This window comes from Pseudopipra pipra, chromosome Z (assembly GCF_036250125.1).
Source record: "Pseudopipra pipra isolate bDixPip1 chromosome Z, bDixPip1.hap1, whole genome shotgun sequence".
Taxonomy (NCBI): domain Eukaryota; kingdom Metazoa; phylum Chordata; class Aves; order Passeriformes; family Pipridae; genus Pseudopipra; species Pseudopipra pipra.
Genome location: NC_087581.1, coordinates 74,721,817 through 74,744,450, shown reverse-complemented (window position 1 = coordinate 74,744,450; position 22,634 = coordinate 74,721,817). Strand labels below are relative to the sequence as shown.

At 45.8% G+C, this 22,634-nt stretch overlaps 1 protein-coding gene and 1 long non-coding RNA gene across 3 annotated transcripts in view; both read right to left on the bottom strand.

Moving 5' to 3' along the window:
* The window catches only part of LOC135407446 (uncharacterized), a 274,027-nt gene that overhangs the window by 163,804 nt on the left and 87,589 nt on the right, over positions 1–22,634 (bottom strand). The gene's annotated exons all lie outside the window — the stretch shown is intronic.
* Positions 1–22,634, bottom strand: part of PAX5 (paired box 5) — a 123,056-nt gene that overhangs the window by 74,823 nt on the left and 25,599 nt on the right. For both annotated transcript variants that reach the window (XM_064640985.1, XM_064640984.1), the window contains one exon: positions 5,853–6,028. In XM_064640985.1, the coding sequence (XP_064497055.1) occupies positions 5,853–6,028 (176 nt within the window). The remainder of the gene's footprint in view (positions 1–5,852; positions 6,029–22,634) is intronic.

Below are 22,634 nucleotides of genomic sequence, written 5' to 3'. Positions count from 1 at the left end.
GTTGTTTTGTTTTCCTTTTTAATTTTGCTTTTCATTTAGCACACCGTGCAATGCAGCCACAGTTAAGAGCCTACCTTGGAATGCTCATATCATTTCTACAGGTGGCAGGTCAAGAAAAGATCTGGTTGTTCAAACAAATGATGAGTTAGTTTCATAATTTTCACTATTACTGGACTACATGAAGTTTTGGGAAGACACAAGCAAATATTAGCTCTGCATTTCTAATACAAGTGTCAGAGTGTTTTCAGATCCTCGGCAGCCTCTGTAGGGCCAAAGGTTTCCCAGGACAAACCTATTTCTCACACTCCAGGGAACAGGACCACGCATATTGTTCCACAATTCATAGAATCATGGCACAGTTTGGGTTGGGAGTGACCTTAAAGATCATCTCGTTTCAGCCTCCTGCCATGGGCAGGGACACCTTCCACCAGGTTCATTCCTTCCTTCTGCTTCTTCAGTAACTGCACTTGGGGACTGAGTGAGTCCACTTAAAATACAAACAGATTGTACTTTCTGGCTTTACTGGGATTTTCCTTGTTGTTCCTGAAGATCAGACTCTAGTACTGTGAGGAGGATTGTGCATCTCTGTGCTCTCAGGAGCTGCATTCCTGCGAACACATCATACAGCACAGCTCTTCGGAGCAAAAAAATCCTAAGATTCCTCTTTCAAAGCCAAAGCATACTTGAGAGGAAAGCAAAACTTGAAGATTTTCAAAAGGGCTTTATGCCCCTCTCTTTGTCAGTCCAGAGAACTCCTTCGTCGTAAATCTCTCTGAACCAGGTTTCAACTTCATGCAATTCTTCGACTTTTCCAACTCATAAGTAATTTTAAGGGGTTCCTTAGCTATCAGAATTCTCTTAGTTATCCAAATTCCATCTGCCTATGCTTATCCCTAGACCCATGTTTACTTGCATTCCATATCACAAACACATGTTACTATATGTTTGCCAGGTTACTGGTTTCTGCCAGAGCCCAACATATCTACATTTTATACAGAAATTTATCTGAAAAAAGATATTCGGTTTGGTTCTAGCTAAAAGCAAACTAAAAAAGCTAGTGCTAAAGCCCTAGGAAGGGCCTGGGAATTATCTGCCATTAGCAGCAAGAAGTTCTCTTCTATGTCAGGTGACCTACATAGTGTTGAATTTGGTCACATTATGTTATGTCTCGTTATGGCCCTGTTCTAAAGTTTGTTAAAGTCAATATAAATATTCCTCTTGGCTGCAATGAGTATTCAACTGGACCATGTGTGAAGCTGAAGTACAAGAGTCCATTTGTGTTGTGGACAGAAATCCAGCATGAATAATTCTCTTCTTTATTCTGAGGAAATTAATGCACTGACTCTCAGTTGAGCCAATCTGGCTGTATATCCGTCACCCTGTATTTTTCTCCTGTACAGGTGTTAATGCCACTCTCACAGCTGCCACAAGCACATTCATCCACAAGCCCCCTTCCCACCTTGATGGGGCTTTCCTGAACCTGTCCAGCCTCTCATGCCTGAAGCCCCTGTCTCTTCTTGACTTTCCTGGGCCTTGGTCTCCAGGAACATCTCCTGTCTGTGCTTTGCCTGGGGAATGTAAACAGTACACACAATGGATGCCACAGGCTCAGCCAGCCCAGGGCAGCTTCTCAGGGATGCTGGGAAGAGCTTTTCCATCCTTCTGGCTGGAATCGAAGGAAGCCATTGGAGGACAATCACCCTCACAGCCAGGCTCAGGGGTTTGCAGAGTACAGCCAGTGCCTCTAGTTCCTCAAGCTCTTAGTGAACTATAGGCATTGGAAAATTTTGCAACTCAATGTTGCAACTCTGTGCACAGGATGAGTGCCTGTTCTGAATAAAATCTGAATTGCCACTGCAGTAACCAGGAATGGTGGGGTTTTGCCTGCGGCAGGGGCCAGGCTGGAGTGTGTCAGTCTGCCACTGGTGTAGATGCACAGCACAACTCCGGGGCCAGCAGGGAAAAGCCACTCTTTGTGTCAGTATGGTTTGCTCCGAGGATAACTGGGGTGCAGCCTGTGCCAGCAACACAACAGCCTTCCCTGTGGGCAAGGGGACTTCACCACAGAGCTGACACACTGAGGATCAGTAAGGCCCATACACAAACATACACACAAACAGAGAAGCACAGCGAGAACAGGAGCTGCTGCCAGCCCAGAGGCAGGTGCTGTGAAGGTTCTCCTTCTCCAGGACCTGAAAATTACGTTGAATTCAAGTTGTGGGCTTCATCCCGGCTGATGGAAGAGCTGTGTGGAAGTGGTGGGCCGCAGCCATGTACAGAATGGCAGTGCAACACTGACATTGCAAACACACCACTATGTGCGTTTCCAGACCAGTGCCCAGAAACACGTGAAATTAGTTTTCCATGAACATATGCAGCCAGTGCAAATTGATCACAGGCTGTTTGCAAAAAATGAGTTCAAAAGGGCACAAACATGAGGGAAAGCCATTCATTCTACATAAGAATTCATATATAAATATGAAGGACTCTGCCGGGGGAAGTGGGTCAGGGTAATTCTAGAGTACTGACTTTATGCTGTGTTTTCTCCCCACAGTATATAGACATAAAAGGACTTGATGCTGTTTGCACAGAAGAGCTTAATTCTCCAGCTCCCAGCTGCTGGAATTCCCCTGCTGTCAGATGTTTCTTGTGATCCACACATGCAGTGCTGCAGAGCACACACCTACATGTGCCCGACTGCACCACCAGCTGTCAGGCTGCAAAGTGAGGCAGGTAACAGGGGATGTCTCACTTCTGCCCTCCAACACACACCATGCGATGGAGTTTTTAATCGTAGGAACACACCATAGGATCCCCACCTCACCCAGCACACACAGTTGTCACCATTTCTGTCCAAGAACTGTCTAATGCTTTATTTTCCTGTCACTGTCCAGTGGTTGCCTTCTCTCTCAACATGGTATGAGCCCTTCCCCAAAGACAAGTATCCATTCCCTGTGGGTCTCTCCACAGACAGCACAGCTTACAGCAGATGTGAAAACTCTTATGATGTTTATGGAAAGCACAACATGTCTTGAGGTGAGAAATAACTCAAGAGCTTCCATTTTATACAAATGAGCTAAGGGAAACGTAAAGATAGTAAAGTGAAGGAAGTACTCAAAACAAAGGGTTTGGAAGCTGTGAGCAAGCACTCCCACACAGACATCAGTCCATCTACCTATACACGAGGAAGAACGGACATTTTCCAAAAGGCAAGGACAAATTTTGTCCAGAAATTTTGTCCAAAGGAGGACTTTGGGCAGCAGAGGCAAGTCTGCAGCTGGAGACCAAGCATGATGAGACTGCAAACATTGTGCTGTGCAGGAGGGACCTCTTCCTCTTGACCATGGCCAAGGGCCTTCCCAGCACACAAATGAGGAGGAAGACTTGGAGAGGAGGCAAAATCAGGAAGAAAAAGGGAACTACCTTGTCTAGAGACTAACTTCTTCCAGTAAAATACCTGGAGCCCTCCTCAGGTGAACAGCACTGGGACATCAACAAGTTTTTGTGCAAAATTATTGATATTCAGATGTCTGCTACTGGATCAAATTTCTAATAAAATGGACAAACAGTGGGTCAGCAGCTCCTACCAGTCTTCTCCCCACATCCTGTCTCTATGGGGAGGAGCATCTTTTCCATATTTTCCTCTACGGAAATAGCTCAGGGTTCCATACATCCACCACTGATTTAGCTCCTACAGCATCACTTCGGAGTCCAGCAGCACTCTGGACAGCTTGATGTCACAGGTAGACCTTGCTTTACTACAGCAATCTATTGCAAGGACAACTGTGGTTTTTCCAAGGCACATCATTAATGTTCTCAGTATTTTCTTTCTCATTGATTTCTTCAGCCTTACTAATTGATGCAGACAGCTTCTCTGCTTTGGTTAAGCATCATGACAGCTTTGCTTGACTTACCAAGGAGGTAAGACATGACTGTTTTGGTAACGGCTAGGGTTCATAGCCGTGACCCTGTGAAACACAGCAAGTCTTACACATCTGCTCACATTGAAAGTTACAGTTCACACACCATCAGAAAGCAGAAGCTGACCTCAAAGAACCACAAGCCCTTGACCATGGTCCAGCCTTCCAAAAGCAAATGACCATGCTCCAAGCTATATGAAAGCAAACAACTACAAATTTCTCTTGTAATCAAATGCAAAAATGCCTAAGCAAGATGCTTCTGCAAAGTATCTTTTGAATCTCATAGTGTCACATTTCTTAGCATCTTATTTGACTTCCCAGAGCATTCAGAGAGTCCCCTGTTCACCAAACTGATAGCAGCACATCTCCAATTTTAATAATCCAGTTGCTCAGAGCTGTTCTAGTCACATGGGCCTGGGAAGATCCTTGCTCCACCAACAGTCATACATCCCAAATTTGATAAATGGGATAACACTTCAGCAACATCCTTATTCAAATCTCCCATTCTTCCTATAAAAAAAGTTTATATCTGGATAAATGTTCACTCGCTGCTGGACTGTCTCCCATGAGCTACAGCTGTCCATGACTCACGGGATCCAGAACACAGAAAAAAATACACAGTCCTCTCCCATCCTTGCTCTCTTTGCAATGACTATTTGGGCCCGTAAAAGTTTTGCAGGGACAGATCTAATACCACACAGTTCCTAGGTGACCAATGCTGAAAAGGCTTGCCACAGGTGTGGGCACAGTGCCTGTCCTCTCCACTATCACCCGTGTTTGGATGGGATAACCACCATCTAGTGGTACATGAAGGCCACTTCACCTTCCAGAGACAATGACGGCTTGGCTTCCCATCTTTTTTCAGCTCAAGTTCAGATCTGCAGAGTTTCTCAGCATGTGTGAATCAAGGAAGCCAGAAAACCAGCAGAAGCTGGTGAAAAGTAAATGTCTCTATGAATGAAATAACAAATGCGAGCCTAAAGGCATGAGGAATTTCTACTCTACCATAGGACTTTCAGCGTAAGTAATTTTTTTTTTAAATGTATGCTAATACACATTCCTTGAGTGGATCCATGATGGTAGTAATCTGCCATGAGAGAATCTCCAGTGGCCCTCAAAAGTACAGATTCCTCCAAAGGGAATTGGTGTTTGGCTGCAGTTAGAGGAGTCCATCCACCTTGCTAAAAAGCACATCTGTTATTAAGAACCCTGAAGACAAAAAGCTGAATACATCATTGAGTAGCAAGCTAGACCAATACCAGTGCTGACAGCAGTATATTAATTTCTACCTCCTTCTCAGCAGCTGAATTAAATACTGCTACCCAGGAAGAAGAACACAGAGAGATGGGGCTCATCAGTTTTTGCGTGTGCTTCTGCATCATGCCTGCAAAAATGGAACTTTCCCAAAATATTAGTGCCAAGTCCTCCTCAAACACACTGCTGATCTGTAGGTGCAACTAATTTACCTTCACATGCTAATGGGTGTTTCTCTCAGCAAATGGCCAGTTACACGCCTAATAAGCCATTTCTGGATACAAAAATCTGATTTGTGCCCACAGTCATGATAACTAGGAACCAAAATTAGGCACTGGGTTTTGCAAGTCTTCCTCTTTTTATCTGCAATGCCTGCTTTTGATCTAACAAAAACATTAGAAGCTGCGATGCTCTTTAAAGGCTCATTTGATGCAACTGGTCCAGATCAGGCATAATTTCATACCCAAACATTTGCTAATGTTTGCTGAATGAGTGTTTTCCTTTATTTTTTAATAGACTTCCATGGTTAACATGCACTTGGCTGAGATGAGCTTGACAACACACCTGTTTTTCTGTGATTGTCTACTGAAACTCTGAGCAGCCTTTGGTGATGTCCACCAAACAGACCTCTGCCAGCAGGCAGCATATCAGGAAAACATGAAATACTTGCAATAGTACCTGCTCTGGCTTGATGGGCTCAGTTGTTGTGAAAATGTCGGAATAATGTTGCCTCTCGAAGACACGATCCAACACTTCCAGCTGCTGCTGGGTGAAAAGGTCTCCTCGCATCTGTTTCCGAAGAAAATCTCTGCTTGGGAGAGAATGGCCATTTGGCACTGGAGATTCCTGAATACCTTTCAAAGATGAGAGAGAAGAGGAAGAGTAAGTAGTCATGTCAGTGATGAGGCCTATAGAACAGTGTCTCATTTTGTCCCTTGAATAGACGTGGGTACTACTATGGTGATGTCATGAAGACCTTTAGAGAGGTTAAGTATCACTGGAAAACGCACTGGACAGCCAACCCTCAACCCACCAACGATTTCACATATAATTTAAAGGCAGGGCAAAGGATAATGGTCTCATTTCTTCCTTCATCACTTTTACTGCACTACCTGAAAACCTATCTGGTTCATGGTTTGCATGCAGGAGGACACAGGAGGATAATGACAGTCACGGTAAACTTCAGTTAGCACCCATACACTCTGTCCCCTTTCTGTGCTACCTGCAAATCCTGCTCAGCTCCATCCTGTGCTGAGCTCTGAGCTATGGGAGTACCCATGCTGGGAAACACAGACTCTCTGTGAAGCATCACCAGCAGCACTGCTCAGGCATTCCCAAAACACAGCCTGCATTGTACAGAAGTGGGACATCCCTGGGCTGAGTTACCACTGCAACACCCTCAAAAAGGCCTGATCCAAGGCACTGTTCTGACACTCCAATTCACTCAGTATTTCCTGGGTTTACCGGCAGGTTGCAAGCCTGGGCTCCAAGGCACGTTTTCCTACCTTTTCCCTTTGGCAGAGAGTTTCAGCAGAAGTCATAAGTGACAGCCCACGGCTGAAAAGCCACAAGACAAGTTTGAAAAATGTTTAGATTGGCAGTCTGAAAAGACTTTTGCAATACAGAGGCTTGTTTCAATTTGCTTTTTGCAGATTCACAGTGGTTTCCTTCTTTTCCTTCACCTGTCAGTGCTGGAAATGTATCTTTTATGCAACCAAAAGCTGAGGTCTGCAGTATTCCCAGAACTCCAGGAGGTGGAACTCCAAGAACAACAGTAAATATCAGATTTCTTCTCCAGATGGCAACATCAGACTAGACAGAAGGAGGAAATGTTTTAAAAACAGAATCTTTCTGCCAGAATAGTTTTGAGGAGTAGAATTCAAATGCATCTTTAATGGCAAGATTTCCATGAATGCTGCAGTGGCTTACAGTCCAATAAGTCTGCAGAGGAATAACATGACCCAGATCTCCTCTGGCAGATGCTACATCAAGTTTTTTGATGGCAAGTATAGAGGTGATCTGACAGAAGTGATCTGTGCAAAAACACCCTGCTGCTGTAGACATCAGTTTTGTCCACAAACACGTACCAGCCATCAGTAACATGGGTGATGCACATTGGACAAAATTTTTACAAGGGACTATTGATTTGAGATCATCCTTCAGCACAAATGGATTTTGCAGAATATCCTGTCTATCCAGAGAACTGGACTGCTATAAGGCAGAACTGTCAGACTGGGGGACCAACATAGGGAAATACAGTTTTCAACCTCGGTTTCTGACACTGAACTGAAGCAGAATAGTGCTTATGCTGAACAGGCATTTGATGTAAGCAATTAATGCTGGAAACTTCCTTCTCTATTTCAGATCAGTGGTTTTGGTGACAACTTCATGTTTAACTGTTTAGAGAAAGTCATGCAATTTTATCGAGACTAGATGATGATGGCTTTTGTGAAGTGCAAGGATAGGTTTATTCAGAGTTTGGCATCAAAGTTAAAGCTTTATGCACTTCTATGATAAAGGGCATGATGAAAGGGAGTGAAATGATACAAGACATGACATGACCTGGAAAATGTTCTTGGTGATGCCAGTACAGTCTGTGCACTGTTTGTACACCCGGAGTTCAGGTGTATAATGAGATCTCATCGTGTTTGAAAATGGAGCAGCCATCCCACGGGTGTGCACTTGTGGGAAACTGAATCAGTGTCCTGAGCAGGGTGGGATGCTCAGGAGGGACTTGGATCAGACTGGCAGGGTGGCTGCTGGAGCAGGTGGGACAGGTGCTGAAGCCTAGTGCTGGAGGAGGGGAGGTGTGAGCTCTCCTTGGGCCATTATGGCAGGTCTGGATGTGTTATATTTTTTTAACACACTTCTAGGGTTAAATACTCATCCGTGACACGCTTTCTGGAACGGCAGGAGAATATTTGAAATTCCTAAATGTGGCTAAACAAGAATTTTGGTGATACTCACTATACAACTCACTTGATTTAAAATACTGTTTTTAAGACTAAGGACCAAAATAGGAAAAAAAAAAGACCCTTGACCATATCTTCACAAAACATTAGAGCATGTTTAAAAGCCCTAAGACTTAGTATTAAAACAAGACAAAATACAGAAATCCCATGGCAGGGAGTTGGAACAAAATGATCTTTAAGGTTCCTTCCAGTCCAAACTGGTTTATGATTCTATGATTCTACTTAAGTACTGTGTTATAGTGTGAGACAGACCCTGCCCTGGTGCAGGTCCACTTGAAAGTCTCAGTGAGGCAACAACAGCTGAGAAATGGATACCGTCCCCAAATCCAGCTGGAATAATATTTCCAGTGTTATTAATAATAAAGATGTGCCATGAAGTGTACATCTCCATGGTAGATCTGTCTGAAGTCAAAAGGAATCTACTGATTTTCAGGTTGGGTTTAGGGGTTTTTTTGGAACAATATGGTTTTACAGGGTGAATCATGAAGTGAATAGCTAGTGCCATGAACAGCTCACATTCATAAAGGACATGATTTCTGTCTCTAATTTGTACTGTCCAACTTCATTACCTGTTATCATACCTAATTACACCACCTTATAGGGAAATGCAGGCTAATTAAGGGAGGATGTTTTTCACCACATTTAAAACATTATGAAGCAAATGAAATATTACCAGGAGGCAAAAAGGTGATTTGTTTCCATAGCATGCCTGTAAGTTAGTCCAGAGAAGATAAAGAGTCTGTTTAATTACAACATGGAAGGTTTTGTTTAAAAAGTAAGCTGAATTTTCTTACCACCTTCTCAGGATTGTGTGCATTTGACAGACAGCTGCCTCGTGCTCTTCCCAGCAAAGCATTAGTTTTAGGACTGCATATGTGGTAAGAGATCTTTGTATTTACACTATTTGAGTTTTCAAAGCACTGGTTTTTTTTAAAGAACAGCATCACTAAAAAGCTTTATATTTTGAAGTGTATCTAGCTGATCACTGTGCAAATATTTTCTAAAGAAATCATTACATTTCACAAAGATGGGTATAGGTTTTACCATAGATCAAAGTGAGAAATAGGGGAAAAAAAAGATAAATCATCAGAGATCCAAAAATACTTTTCATTTGGAGAAGATATCAGGCCATTTCGGTGGCACTGATAGAGTCTCTTCTCTGTCTCCATTACCTATTGAAGGCAGCCGGAGTCAGGAGCTGACTACGCTAGATTATATTCCCTATAAGGTGGTCACCAATATATATATATATGATCTTCAACCTCTATTGATTGACCAATTTCACAAGCAAAGACTGGTGAAATGAAGCTGAAATGAACATCATGCTTTAACTCATTGAACCCATCAGGCCTGAGTTAATCTCACTGCCCACTGTCTCTGATAGAATTCAATTGATCAATCATGTTTCGGTGATAGTACCATTTCAGTGGCTTATTGCTTCTTCATTTCAAGCCTTGACCTGTTAGATATACTTGGACCAGCTCAGCTCCTTCTGGAGACACATAGACTCACATCTGCTGATGACAGCACGTTGTCCTGCCTCTGGGCTTGGGAAAAGTCTGGGGAGTGCTGCTGAACACTCCCACCTTTGCATTCTGTTTTTACATGTATTTTACCAATTTTGCAGTCAGGATGGTGTGAGGACATGAGGAACCCAAATGGCTCAAGCCCCCTGCCCTCTGATCAGTGCTTGGACAAGCAGGGACATCAGTGGTTTGGTGGCCATCTGGCTCCAGCTCTCATGTGCAGCAGAAGCTGTACACGCTGCCAGTACGTAGCAGACTGTACTGGGGATGGTCCTGACTGGGCACTGCCAGCACACCCACACACCCCACAAGCACAGGGCTGACCAGGGCTCACCACACCTGTGGCTAGCACTGGGTGGCCAGTGGTGATGTCCCACCTGCGACTTCAATGCACGGCCAGCCTGGGGGCATCCCATTTGCCCCCAGCCTGGCCTCCCTCCTGCCCTTTGCTCCTGCAGAGTCCCCTGGCACTTCTTGGAGACAAGGGCCATTTGGACTCTGCTGCATCTTGGTCCCAGCTGCACTGTGCCCAGTCAGCAGCAAAAGCAAGGTCCCTGACTCTTGGCAGGTTGCCTTCACCACATGCACAGTATCACAGACCAGGCTGCATCTCCCTGGCTCCCTGAGGTGAGACCTCATCACACCACACCCCTCTCAGCAGCACCTGTCTGCACGCAGGATACAGCTGGCCAGTCCCTGAGGGCCCAGCACCAAATTTGCACTCGCTCTGGGGAATAGAAGCAGCAAGACGGAAGGAGCTGAGCCCTCTCATTGGCCTGTCAGTGCTGCTCTTCCTAAAACACTCAGCAGCAGAGAGATTAGCACCTTTATCACCAACCAGCCACTTCTGGGGTTTCTTTGAGGAGTGAATGAGCTCCTCTCCACTGTTAGAACATTTGTCTCTGCCGTCTAGGACAGCTGGAGGTCCTCTCTGATGCACGAGCTGAAGCCAGGTTGTACACCCACAAGATGGACGAGCTGGAGCTGTGCCAGTGCACTCACAAGGTGTCATCCTGCAGTGTTGATGCGCAACCAAGGCTGCAGCTCCACAGCTGCAAAGCCACACCACAAAGCTGGTTACGGGCATCACCAACAAAGGAGGTTTGATTTAACAGAAAAAATTTCCCATGACATTACAGCTCTCCTCCTCCTATAGTTATTTAATCCTGCAATTGCCATATGGAAATTTTGTTATTTATCTCCTAGGAAAGCCCTGCCATCTCCCCCATCCCATGCACAACAAAGGCCTGGTGGGACCTCACACCTTGGCAGCCTCAGTGCTTGTGAACCTGACATCCTATACATCTGAGCAAACACTTGTGCAAATAGTGCCACTGAGTGGAGCTGGATTGCTTGTGCACCTGTCCAGGCTACCAGCAGGGTGGACTTTGCTCACGCCCGTGCAGGATGCTGCTCTGGAACACCATCCATTCCTGGGCCTGGCAGTGCCCCAGGGCTGAAGGGGTACCCAAATGTCAGAGCATCCAGGAGCAGGGCTGGGCTTGCTCTGCTGCCCAGCAGCCCCAGCGAGGGCTGCAGTGGTGGAGGGGATTCAGGTGGACTGTCTCCCACGATGCTGCAGGGATGCAGCACAGCTGGCTGTGCAGATGTGCCCACCCCAGTGGGGGTCCCAGCATACAGGAGACAGCGACGTGTGGAGCAGCATGAGCTGTTATCCTGACTGTTCCTAGTCTGGGAGCTGTCAGTTCAGCCTCCACACAACACCCTCAAGGAGCCACAGTGATGCCCACGGGCACTAGCCATGTCAGATTCCACTCGAGAACAGTGGCTGCAGGGACCGATGGAACCTCTGCAGGTTTGGTGATTGCCCTTCTGATGCAGTTTTACATTCAAAAACTAAAAATTATGTCAGTGATAGCCCCTTGCACTGTGGGGAATTCAAAAGGGCAGAGATGGAGGTTAGAAGGAAGATGCTAAGCAAAACAGAGCAGAAGCCCCAAGCCCGGCCCACAAACAGTGGGAAGGTGCATCCCCCCATGGCTGCTGAGGCCACAGCAGACTGTGACATCTGGACAAGTCCCCGGGTCCACAGGACCCCTTAGCCATCTGCTGCATGATGTAGGAATGGGCTTGTATTTCTGTAATTTCTATAAGAATTAGGGGAGGTATAACTACAGTAATTACGTAAGTCATTACAAGTTTTTTAACAAATGATTGCAAGAAACTGATTGTTTTCCTAATCTATTTCTGTAAGCTGTGTTCAGCAGCAATCTTTGGAGACATGCACTTTATATCATGTATTGCCAGCTCAAAGTACATTTTTAAATGCTCATTGAAGCAATTTTAACATAGTTTATACCTACTTCCATACCATGTCATAACGCAACTTTTCAGCACTTCTTTCAAAAAATAATTTCTAGCTATGCTTAGGAGACAAGGACTAATGCAGGTTACAGATGAAACTATATTCTGTGTACCTTTGGAAATGCTAAACTGGCCACTGGTTATGAACAGCTGGGAGAGTATTTACAGCTTTGAAAAATACTGGGAGACAGAAATTTGACAGTCAAAGGAAACGTGGTGGTAGGACATGCAGCCCAACAAGGTCTATGCGAAGAGTGACCACTTGGGACAAGGATTGATGTCTTCTCACTGACAGAGGACAGGGTTAGATTGGATATTGGGAAAAAACTGTTCCCTGTGAGAGTGGTGAGGCCATGGCACAGGTTGCCCAAAGAAGCTGTGGCTGCCCCTGGATCCCTGGAAGTGTCCAAGGCCAGTGTCCAAGCTCCCGGGGCTTGGTGCAACCTGGGATAAGAGAAGGTGTCCCTGCCCATGGCAGGGCGTAGAATGAAATAGGGTTTAAGGTCCCTCCCAACTCAAACCATTCTGGGATTCTGTGACTTGCTGTCCTTATGAAGCAAAGTGCAGCAAAAAACAGAGCAGGAAACAGATCTGTAGGAGCCAGCAGGAAGTTTGCACACCTGGCATTGCACACCCTGCAACAGCTCAAGCCTGTGAAGACCTAGAAGAGGCTGACAAACTTCTACTCTCCCAAGGAACTGGTGTTTGATAAGAAAAATATGGACTATTCTATTGTTATCAGTCAAAACTCATCTTTCCCTGCAAGCTTAGAACTGCAAAGCACTTTTTCAACCTAACACCTTGAATTCTTCACAAATGACTGTCTGGGAAACTTACCCAGAGAAGTTAAAAGTGGCGAAGAGCTCACCCACATCCAACCCACATGATGAGCCCAGCTGAGAAGTACGAAGAGCACTGCTGCATCCCAGCAAGCTCTCCCCGGGGGAAGAAGCCTTCCACTCCTGCACTGCCAAAGATCCAGGCAGAGCTCCCGGGAAATGCAGAGAACTCCCAAACAGAGATGCTGCTCCTCCTAAAATGCAAATTCATAGAAAACATTCAAGCAGAACCCCTAAGATATGACAAGGCTGGATTTACTACAAGCAAAGGAGAGAAAAAGACTGTCGAGGATGGAGCTCACTCCATCAGCAGCATGGCTGCTCCGCACTGTCTCACAAGTGGAAGGTGTCTGTTCACACTTCCTACAAGATTGTCCACAAAGAGCACTCACAAAGAGCTCTTAATACCTGCAGATTTTTCTTGTGCATAAATTAAATATGTCATTTTCCAAAATCAAGAATGATAGTCTGCAACCTGCACGTTTTCATGCTTACAATGAAGCAAGCAATGTCACAGACAAATTCAGTATATCGCCTTACAGCTATAATGCAAAACACAGGAATAAAAAGCCATTATAAAATAGAATATGCAGCTACAAATTTTTACAAGTAACACAAGGTACAAATTTAATTATATTTTTATATATTTTATCCACATCAATTAGTAGGGAGGAATTATGTTTTAAAGATCATCCATGTGGCTCCTGAGTGTACTTCCTACACTCAGGAGCCACATCTGTCCATCCATTGTCCTTTGGCTGCACTTCCTGTCTGCCCGAACATGAACGCTCTGCTGCCGTGACAATAAGCCAGAGGTGTTCCCAGACTGGATCCACTGTATCATGCTTAAACAAAGCCCAGCAGAGAGGTCAGGACCCGCATGCTGCCAGGCATCCATCCACTCTGCTCAGTAATGCCAGTGGAGCGCTGCACTTCCCATCTTCTGTTCTCCTCCAAGCACAGGCGGAAGATGGAAAAGGTCCATCAAACAGGCTCCTGAAGGAGAGATGCTGAGGCAGTTTCCGGATCCCACTGAAGTGTGGGATCCGGAAACTGTCTCAGCCAGCGACAGGAGTGAGGAGCGTGGCTGGTATGCCAATGCCAGCAGCTCAACCTGGGACACCAACCACCGTGGCAGTCCTGATGCAGTTTGCTGCCTTTTGCATGGTCTGGCAGCTCCCACAGCCAAGGAGATCACCACCAGTGCCCAAGGGGTTGACGTTGATTGGAAGTCTCCCTAGCTGCACCTGTACTGTGCAGGGTAGCCTCTGCATCCCCCAGCCCCAGCATGCCACTCCAGGAGGGAGAACACAATGCTGCTGCCACTCCTCAGCTCTCAACACTGCAATTTGGGAGATGCTGTCTGCCCGCACAGGAGGTACTGTGAATGAACAGGGCAAAATTTGGTGGCGTAAGCTGCAGACACTGGTTCCCTGAATGTCTCCAAGGCTTTCAACATGGTTTCCCATAGCCTCCTCCTGTGGACTCATAGGAACTGCTATGCTCAAAGACTGGGCTCACATTAACCTTATGAAGTTCAGTAAAGACAAATGCAAAGTGTGGCACATGGAAAAACATAATCTAGGAGTGCCTCACAGGCTGGGATTGATCCAGCTGGAGAGCATCTCTGTGGAAGGGGCCCTGGGGGTGCTGGTGGACACCAAGCTCAGTAAAGTGACTAGGGTGCTTCCGTGGCCAAGAGCCAGTGGGATGCTGGGCTGCATCAGCAAGGTCATTGCCGACAGAGATAGAGAAGTCAGCACCTGGAATACTGTGCTGAGTTTTGCATCCTGCTGTGCCAAACAGATGTGAACAGATTGGAGAGGGTCCAGAGAAGGGCCACAAAGATGATCCAAGAGCTGGAAAGTTGCCATATGATGAAAGGCTGAGTGATCTGAGTTTGTTCAGCCTTGAGAAGAGAAGGCTTAGAGGAGACCTTATTGCCATGTTCCACTTCTCCACAAGAAGATGGAGACTCCTTTTTTACAAGGAGTCACATGGAAAATATGTGGGGAAATGGGTACAAGTGACTCCTGCGGAGATTCCAGATGGCCACAGGAGGAAAATTTTTCAATCAGTCATTGGAATAATCTTCCCAGGGAAGAACTAGATTCCTAAAATGCTGGGCACTTTTAGGATTTGGCTGGACAGAGTGCTGGACTCTCTTGCCTAGACAGTGCTTTTGCCAAGAATGGTTGGACCAGATGATCCTTGATGTCCCTTCCAGCCTGATGTTCTAGGATTCTGTATGAAAAAGGCAGTTGGTGAAACAGCAAAAATGTTATATCTCTGTTTATGCTTGTATTTTATGGTTCTGCCTTAAATGTTCTGACACACTGGAGATGGAACAAAATTAAACAGCCAAGATTTTATTTTTAAGGAAAAGCAGTGTAACTCTTTGCTAATTGTCATAATTAATTTGTGTCATTTAAACATTAATTATTTATCCTGCAGTAAACTCAACAATCTACAGTACCACTCCCCTGACGCCGTGGTTATCACAGAGATGCCCTTATTAAGCAAGGTGGGAAAATCTCCCTGCACGTACTTGTGTTATTTCAAAACCTGCTTTCATTTAGTGGGTCACTTTTTGGGCTGCATCACAGAAATTCTTCCAAACATTTCTTGAGCTCGAGAGCCTGTTCCTGCAGGCTCGGTTGTGACAAAGATGCTAGCAGCAGCTGAGATTGACCTCATGTCCCTTCCATCTAATGAGATAACTGCTCCAGGGAAAAGAATAATTTTTTTTTTTTTAAAGTAACACATATATTGTTCATATTTAACTTTATGTTTGTGTAAGTATATATGGAGAGAGAGAGAGAGAGAGAGAGAGAGATGGCTAAAATGTGGCAAATAATTTTTGAAGACTACTGTATCTGCGGTTCCCTCTCTGTTCCCAACAGCCAGCTGTTGGCAAAACAGTGGTTTGCATGAATCAGTAATGGTGGTCTGAGAATAAATGCCTGGTATGGCAGACATGGGCCTTGCCTCTCTCTGTTTGCTTGGTGGTGCAGAAGCCAAGGGCAGGGGATGTGACTCTGACCACACTGCAAAGCTGCAGTGAAGGGGAAATTTTTGACACTTTTTTATATGTAAAACCAGTTATAGATTGAAACTGAATTTCATTTGCAAGCAGAGATCATTTCTGAAGAACTATGTGAAAAAGCCCTACTGGGGAAAATCCTGAACACGTTGAGAGACCCCATCTTGAGACTTTAAAATGAAAGTTATTTTAGCTTTTCAGTTCAAAATCATTTTAGTGCTTAAATGTAAATTAATCATCTTACATAAAATCATAGAATCACAAATTCAATTACGTTGGAAAAACCCTCTAAGATCATTACCCCACCACTGCCGAGATCACAGCTAAACCATGTCCACATGTCTTTTAAATCCCACTAGGGCTGGTAACTCCACCACTGTCCTGGATAGCCTGTTCCAGTGTCTGACAGCCCTTTCAGAAAGGAATTTTTTCCTAATATCCAATCTAAACCTCCTTTGATACATCTGGAGGCTGTTTCCTTTCGTCCTATCACAAAATCACAGACTGTTTTTGATAGGAAGGGAGCTTAAAGCTCATCTTGTTCCACCCCCTGCCATGGGCAGGGACACCTTCCACTAGCCCAGGTTACTCCAAGCTGCATCCAGCCTGGGCTTGGACACTTCCAGGGATCCAGAGGCAGCCACAGCTTCTCTGGGCAACCTGTGCCAGGGCCTCCCCACCCTCACAGGGAAAAATTTCTTCCCAATATCCAATCTAACCCTGTTCTCTGTGAGTGTGAAGACATCACCCCTTGTCCTGTCATTTATCTATCTATCTATCTATCTATCTATCATCTATCTATCTATCTATCTATCTATCTATCTATCTATCTATCTATCTATCTATCTATCTATCTATCTATCTATCTACCTATCTATCTACCTATCTATCTATCTATCTATCTATCTACCTATCTATCTATCTATCTACCTATCTACCTATCTATCTATCTATCTATCTATTTGCATTTAGAAGTATTTAAAAGTAAATGAGCCATCACTCCTCATGAGTGACCAAGCCTGGGTATCAGTCCCTTCTTGCCCACCAGGTACTCCTGTTAGTGAGGTAAAAGACAAGCACTTTTCCTTTAAAAAGACTTACAGAATCTCCAGGAGAGGTTCATTACAATTTTTCAGGGTGTTACTTCCCCATAGCTACTTGACTTTAATCCTTTTGAGAAGAAAAGCAGCCCACTCAAGATGCACACTGGCTGAAATTTTTCTTCCTTACATATGTAGGGGTGTGTATACATAAACATTTACACATAGCCACGGGTTCTTCACAGAACCACACAGAACCACAATCACTTCCCCACCCCGGTTAAAGCCAGTGCTGACAAGACAAAACAACGCAGCGTTCGCAAAAATGACTGGATTGCACCATGTTGCTTCTAGGGAAAATCCCTGAAAGAGACCATTTTTTTAGATAAAAAGAAAAAAAAAGAAAGAAAACTTGTAACGAGTACCTCTGCTGCCACTGCAGAAGGGTAGTGGCTAGGGGCTTGGACAGAGAGGCTGTTATCCCCCACAGTAGGAAATGAGGTGTCCCTCCACCATCATCCATGCCAACTTCCCTCTCCCTGAACAAAATGTGGCAGCCAAGGACGGAGGGTCTGCTCTGCTACCACCAGTGGGATGAACCAGAAACACACTGCTGGCACCCTGCAACCCGGCATCATCCCCCTGGTGCCCACCTGCACCAGCTGAACCTCTCAAATGCTGCCAACTCCTGTACACGAGTTTGCCCTGTACCTAGCTCTCGAGAAGGCACACAGAGCCCAGGGGCTACACACCAACTCTAGTGTATTCCATGCCACTGGAATGCGGGCACCAGTCGTTACCATAACACACTCGATTGTTCTCAGCAGTGCTCCAACAAATAAAGCCATTAATTATAGCCTTTCCCTCAGCCACTGTTGGCTGGAGCAGCAATCAATGTGCAACCCCTCATTGCCTGCTCTCGGGGAGCAGAGACAGATGCCATAAAAATGATCCGCAGCCCACGCCGATCCCTGCCGGCGGGCTGTGCCCAGGAATGGCCACCACGCTGCTTTGACACACGATGCTGTATTTATTTGGCCTGCCACAGCCATGGGGGAAGGTATCCCATTAGGCAATTATTTTTATCTTATAACGTCAATTTACTTATACTGATTGGCTTCCTGCCGCCAAATATCAATTAAATTGCAAATGCCTGCTGAAGCTTATTTTATGTCTCTTTCTCTTTCCCCCGTTTCCCTTCTTTTTTTCTCTCTCCCCTTTTTCACTTAAAGAGAGAGAGAGAGAACCCTATGTTCGAACATAATTTAGTTTATTTCCCTTTCCATATCTCAAAGGAAAATCTATATCTCCCTCTAGAAGGCCATTTGCCCTCTGTTATTGGGAGCTGAGGTATCACAGCAGTGGGCAATTTGTTTCAACCGGCTATCGGCAGCCCATCAGGACTCCTCAGGACCTCTGCCATCTCAATGCAATTGTATCTGGTATTGCCACTTATGATTTGTTTCTAACAGTACCACCAGATGAACAGATTTTGGATCTCACAGGATGTGCCCACCTAATTCCCTCCTGCCGCAGCCACATCCTGTCCCACAATGCCCATTATCTGCTGATGGAGATCTCTGCTTGTCCCACTGGCAGAGACCCTTGTTGGCTCAGGCTGCTGCTCCCTGACAGTTGTATCTCAGGAGGTGATAGAGTGGTTGGAGCTGCTGGAGGTTGTAAGCTGTTCCAATGATAAACTGCTGCACAAGCAGGCTTGGACACATGGTGAGCACAGGGAACATGAACCTGTCCAGCAGCTTCAAGTGGGTTGTGCTCACTTCGTCATGGGGATGGGGGCTATACCTGTGCACACTCATCACCCAAGCAGCACTCAGTCACCTCTGACCTAGGGAAAAATCTAACCAAGGCATGGCATCTGCTGGTGCCTGCGCCAACGCAATATGTAAGACACCAGCCCCTCACTGCTGCAACCTTCCAGAACCAGTGAAGATGACCAGCACAAAACCCTAAAGCATCATACTTCACAAGCAAACACATAACCCATCACAACATCCTAGTGCCTGCAGAGCCCCTCTACCTGTGCCTGCAGGGAAAGGGGAAGGGGGTGGTACTCCTTCACACTAATGGGGCCGGAGGGCTTGAGATGAGCTTCGCTGATCGAACTGAACATCCCCAGCAGCCAGAGACCAACAGCGGCAGTGTAATCTGGAGGGGGACCAGGAGCGTAAAGACGACCAGAACTGCAATCAGGATGAACAAGTGAATGCTAACCAGTGATTAAGAGGTGAAATCCCTCAGGTGCAGAGCACACCTGACGCAATGAGACAGCAGTGGATCAAACCCCTCCAGCCCTGCTGGCACCAGCTCCGACTTTCGAGAGCACCTAGAGAGGGAAAAGACGGGCAGAGCACAAACCCAGGGAAAATCAGCTACATTTTCTCTGGAGGCAGAGGAAGACCTTATGCCCATATCTCCATCACTCCCCGCTGCTGTGCACACATGCTGGGCCCATGAGTGGGTGCGGAGCACGAGGTACACGGGGGTCCAGAGTGAGAGCCCACACCTTGCCACACATGCACCTTCCTCCAGCTGAGCACTGAACACACAGCAATGTAGTAAAGATCTCCTATGAGCCAAGTCATACCTGTTACATACTATCTGCACTGCATTCAAAAGTTCTTTGGCACCTTATAAAAATGCAGGTGAGTTTATTCTGGGCTTGCCAGCTACCAAGGCGACTGTCATGGTGTTGGCAATTATATCCACAGGTTTGGCTAAAGCTGGTTTAAAAACCCAGCCCCACATCTTTGAACGATGTGACCCAAAGGGAAGAGAACCAGCTACAGTGAGCACATCAGTGTACACATACATACCTATGACTGTCTCTTCTTGTATATACAGACATATATATTATATGTATATGCATGCATAGTAACAATCTGTATTCCATCTGTCCATCCATATAACTATTACCTATGTAGAGATGCTCATAGAAAAAAAAATCAGGGGTAATAGGAAAGACCTCTGCACCCTTTGCAATGGTGATTATTGACTGGTTCATTCTGTGCCTGATGGAGATAGCATGATTGCCTGGGATGTACCTTGCAGGTTTCTAAACAGAAGGCTCCAGAATCAATTTTGTGGTAACTGGTTAGATGTGACCAGCTTACAAACTCAGCATGGGTGTCAGGAAGCAAATTCAAGCAGCGCCATTAAGGTTTTTTTAAATATCAGAGGTGAGGAAAGCCTCCCAGTTGGCAAGCCACAGGACAGAGCAGGGATTAATGATTTTGGCTTGGTTTTGTCTCCAAGGTGACAAATGGGTGCACAGCAGGCATGCTGCCATGGCTGGTGGTAGAAGGCGATGCTGAAACTCACAGTTTGCACGGGAAGATTTGTCTCTCCTGAAGTGAGGACAGTGCTGACAGCTTCCACTGAGCAGGACCTGATTAGCTGGAGATCACCAATTCCTTTGCTGTCCTAGGGGTCTGCTCTGCATGGCAGCCGCATGCTGAGGACACCCCCCAACCTCTGCCCAACTTCCCCTGCCCATCACTGCCACCACACCAGCTCCTCTCACAGCCTCTGTAGGAAGTGGTGGTCTTCAAGAGAGGAGCAGAACAGAGGATGTGAGCATCTCGGAAAGCTTGACAAGAACTTGTCCTTGGTGCCCTATATCAGGCAGAGACTCCAGCCCCAGTGGTGGCTAGGGGAACAACACGTGGATACCCCAGTGCCAAACAAGTTTTTCACTTCACTGATCGATGGAGTGACACCAGTTTCACACTCCAGAGACAAATTACTGGCTCGACGGCTACATTTTCATCCATGACGTTCTAGGAGGAAACGTTCTCAGGGACTTGTGACAAGGCTCTGAAAGTGTGTCCTGGTGTGTGGGAACAAGACCAAGAGGCTTCAGAGGTTTTCACTGATTTGACACACTGGACACTAACTTCACAAGGAACCATGGCCAGATTTCAGCATCCCCTCATCCTCACATCCCTTTAAAGTAAACTGACCCCATAAGATGCTATGGTGGTCAAACCATCAGGCACCAAATGACTCCACAACAAGGACCACTTGGGTGTAAGAGAGGGAGAACAGGTAAACCAAACACTTCTGCCAACTCAAAGCCACAAACTTAAACAATTCCAAAATTACCTTCCCTGGATTCAGGCATGCCTATAATTATGTTCCTCCCATTTCTGAGCACCTGCAACAGTCCTGGGCCACTCTCCACCCTACCATCCTAGGCCATGATGGATGAGGACTGTTCTTTGTCCCCCCACTGGGGCTAGGCAGGAAAAGTCAGGCTCTGCTGTGCCACAAAACCTTGCTATTCCAGAAATGCCACCTCCTGTGTCCTTCTGCCTTGGGGAAAACCCAGGCAAGAATGGGGAAAGAATTCTCGGGGAAGCAACTGGCAATCCAAGGAATCATAGAAGGAAAAACCCACTACATGACTATCTCTTATTAGTTGACTTACAGACAAAAAAGTCAGGCACTGTCAAGCATGAAATCTTATTGGGACAATAGAGATGGAATTGCCACAGCTGACAGCAATGTTTACAAGGGCATCATGTATCGATGCTGCACAGCATGAAACCAGCAGCCCCGTCTAACTCTGTGAATTGTAACAAGAGACAAAATGTCCCACTTGGGACAGGTAGGAATTGTACCACCAAAAATAACCGCTCAGGTGTAAAATCCATTAGAGGTGCATGGAAAGAAATCCAGAGGAGCCTGGTTGACACAGAGGGAGGCTCCTGAGCCCTCTCCAGCCACAGGAGATAGCAAATATGATCTCAGAGAGATCACTGAGAAATTACCTGCCAGTGGGTTTGGTAGCTTGCCTTCACCTCCAGCCCAGGAGAGTTTGAGTAAGGGGACTAGGAATGCACTCATCCCCACACTGTAGACTCTGACCCCAAACCGGCGAGTATCGCTAAAGGGTTTCCAGTCAACATACAAAATATGAGACCAGCTGCCTATCTTCAGGCACTCTGAGGCCTGATATGAGGCTGCTGAGAAACCAGTACTACTTCTGCAGGGTCTGAGTGTTTTAAAAGTCTCCACCACCAAATCTGTCTAACTCAAAGGAACCATATTCAGGGTAGACTGGCAGCTGCAGTCCAACATGCACCTAACCAACTCTTTGTTGTGAGACCTTCCAAAGAATGGTCTGACACATAAATGTTCCAGAGACAGCAGCTACAGAAAACTATTGCAAGGTAAGTGAGACTAGAAGGAATACCTCAACAACAAAGTTCAACAGTAATTGCTCAGAGTGATAAGGGACAAGACTAAAGTGTGTTTAGCCAATATAAAACATTCTGGTGTCTTCACCTGAAATGCTTAGTGACCACAAAGCCTTTGATATGCACACTTGTGCACCAACTGCTCGCAGCTGCTCTCTCGGGGTTGTGCCTTCTCTCTCTCAATACACACTAAAACATGAGGAGATACACCATAACCATTAGATGCGGTGGTATGCGGGCAAAACCAGTGCCTGCTCCCACATAACTATGTGACAGCCCACCAGGCAAACCCCAGCACCCCACCAATTACTGCTGCAATGAGGAGAAACGACACTCTGCTGTCTGAGATGATCACCATTCGACCAAAGCTGTTCTTACAGATGTCTTCTTACTGAAACTTTACTTTCTTCATTTTTTTTTTATTGTAAGTTGATGTGACTCATGTAAAGCACCTGAAAGAAGCACCTTCCCTCGAGATCATTACCACAGGAGC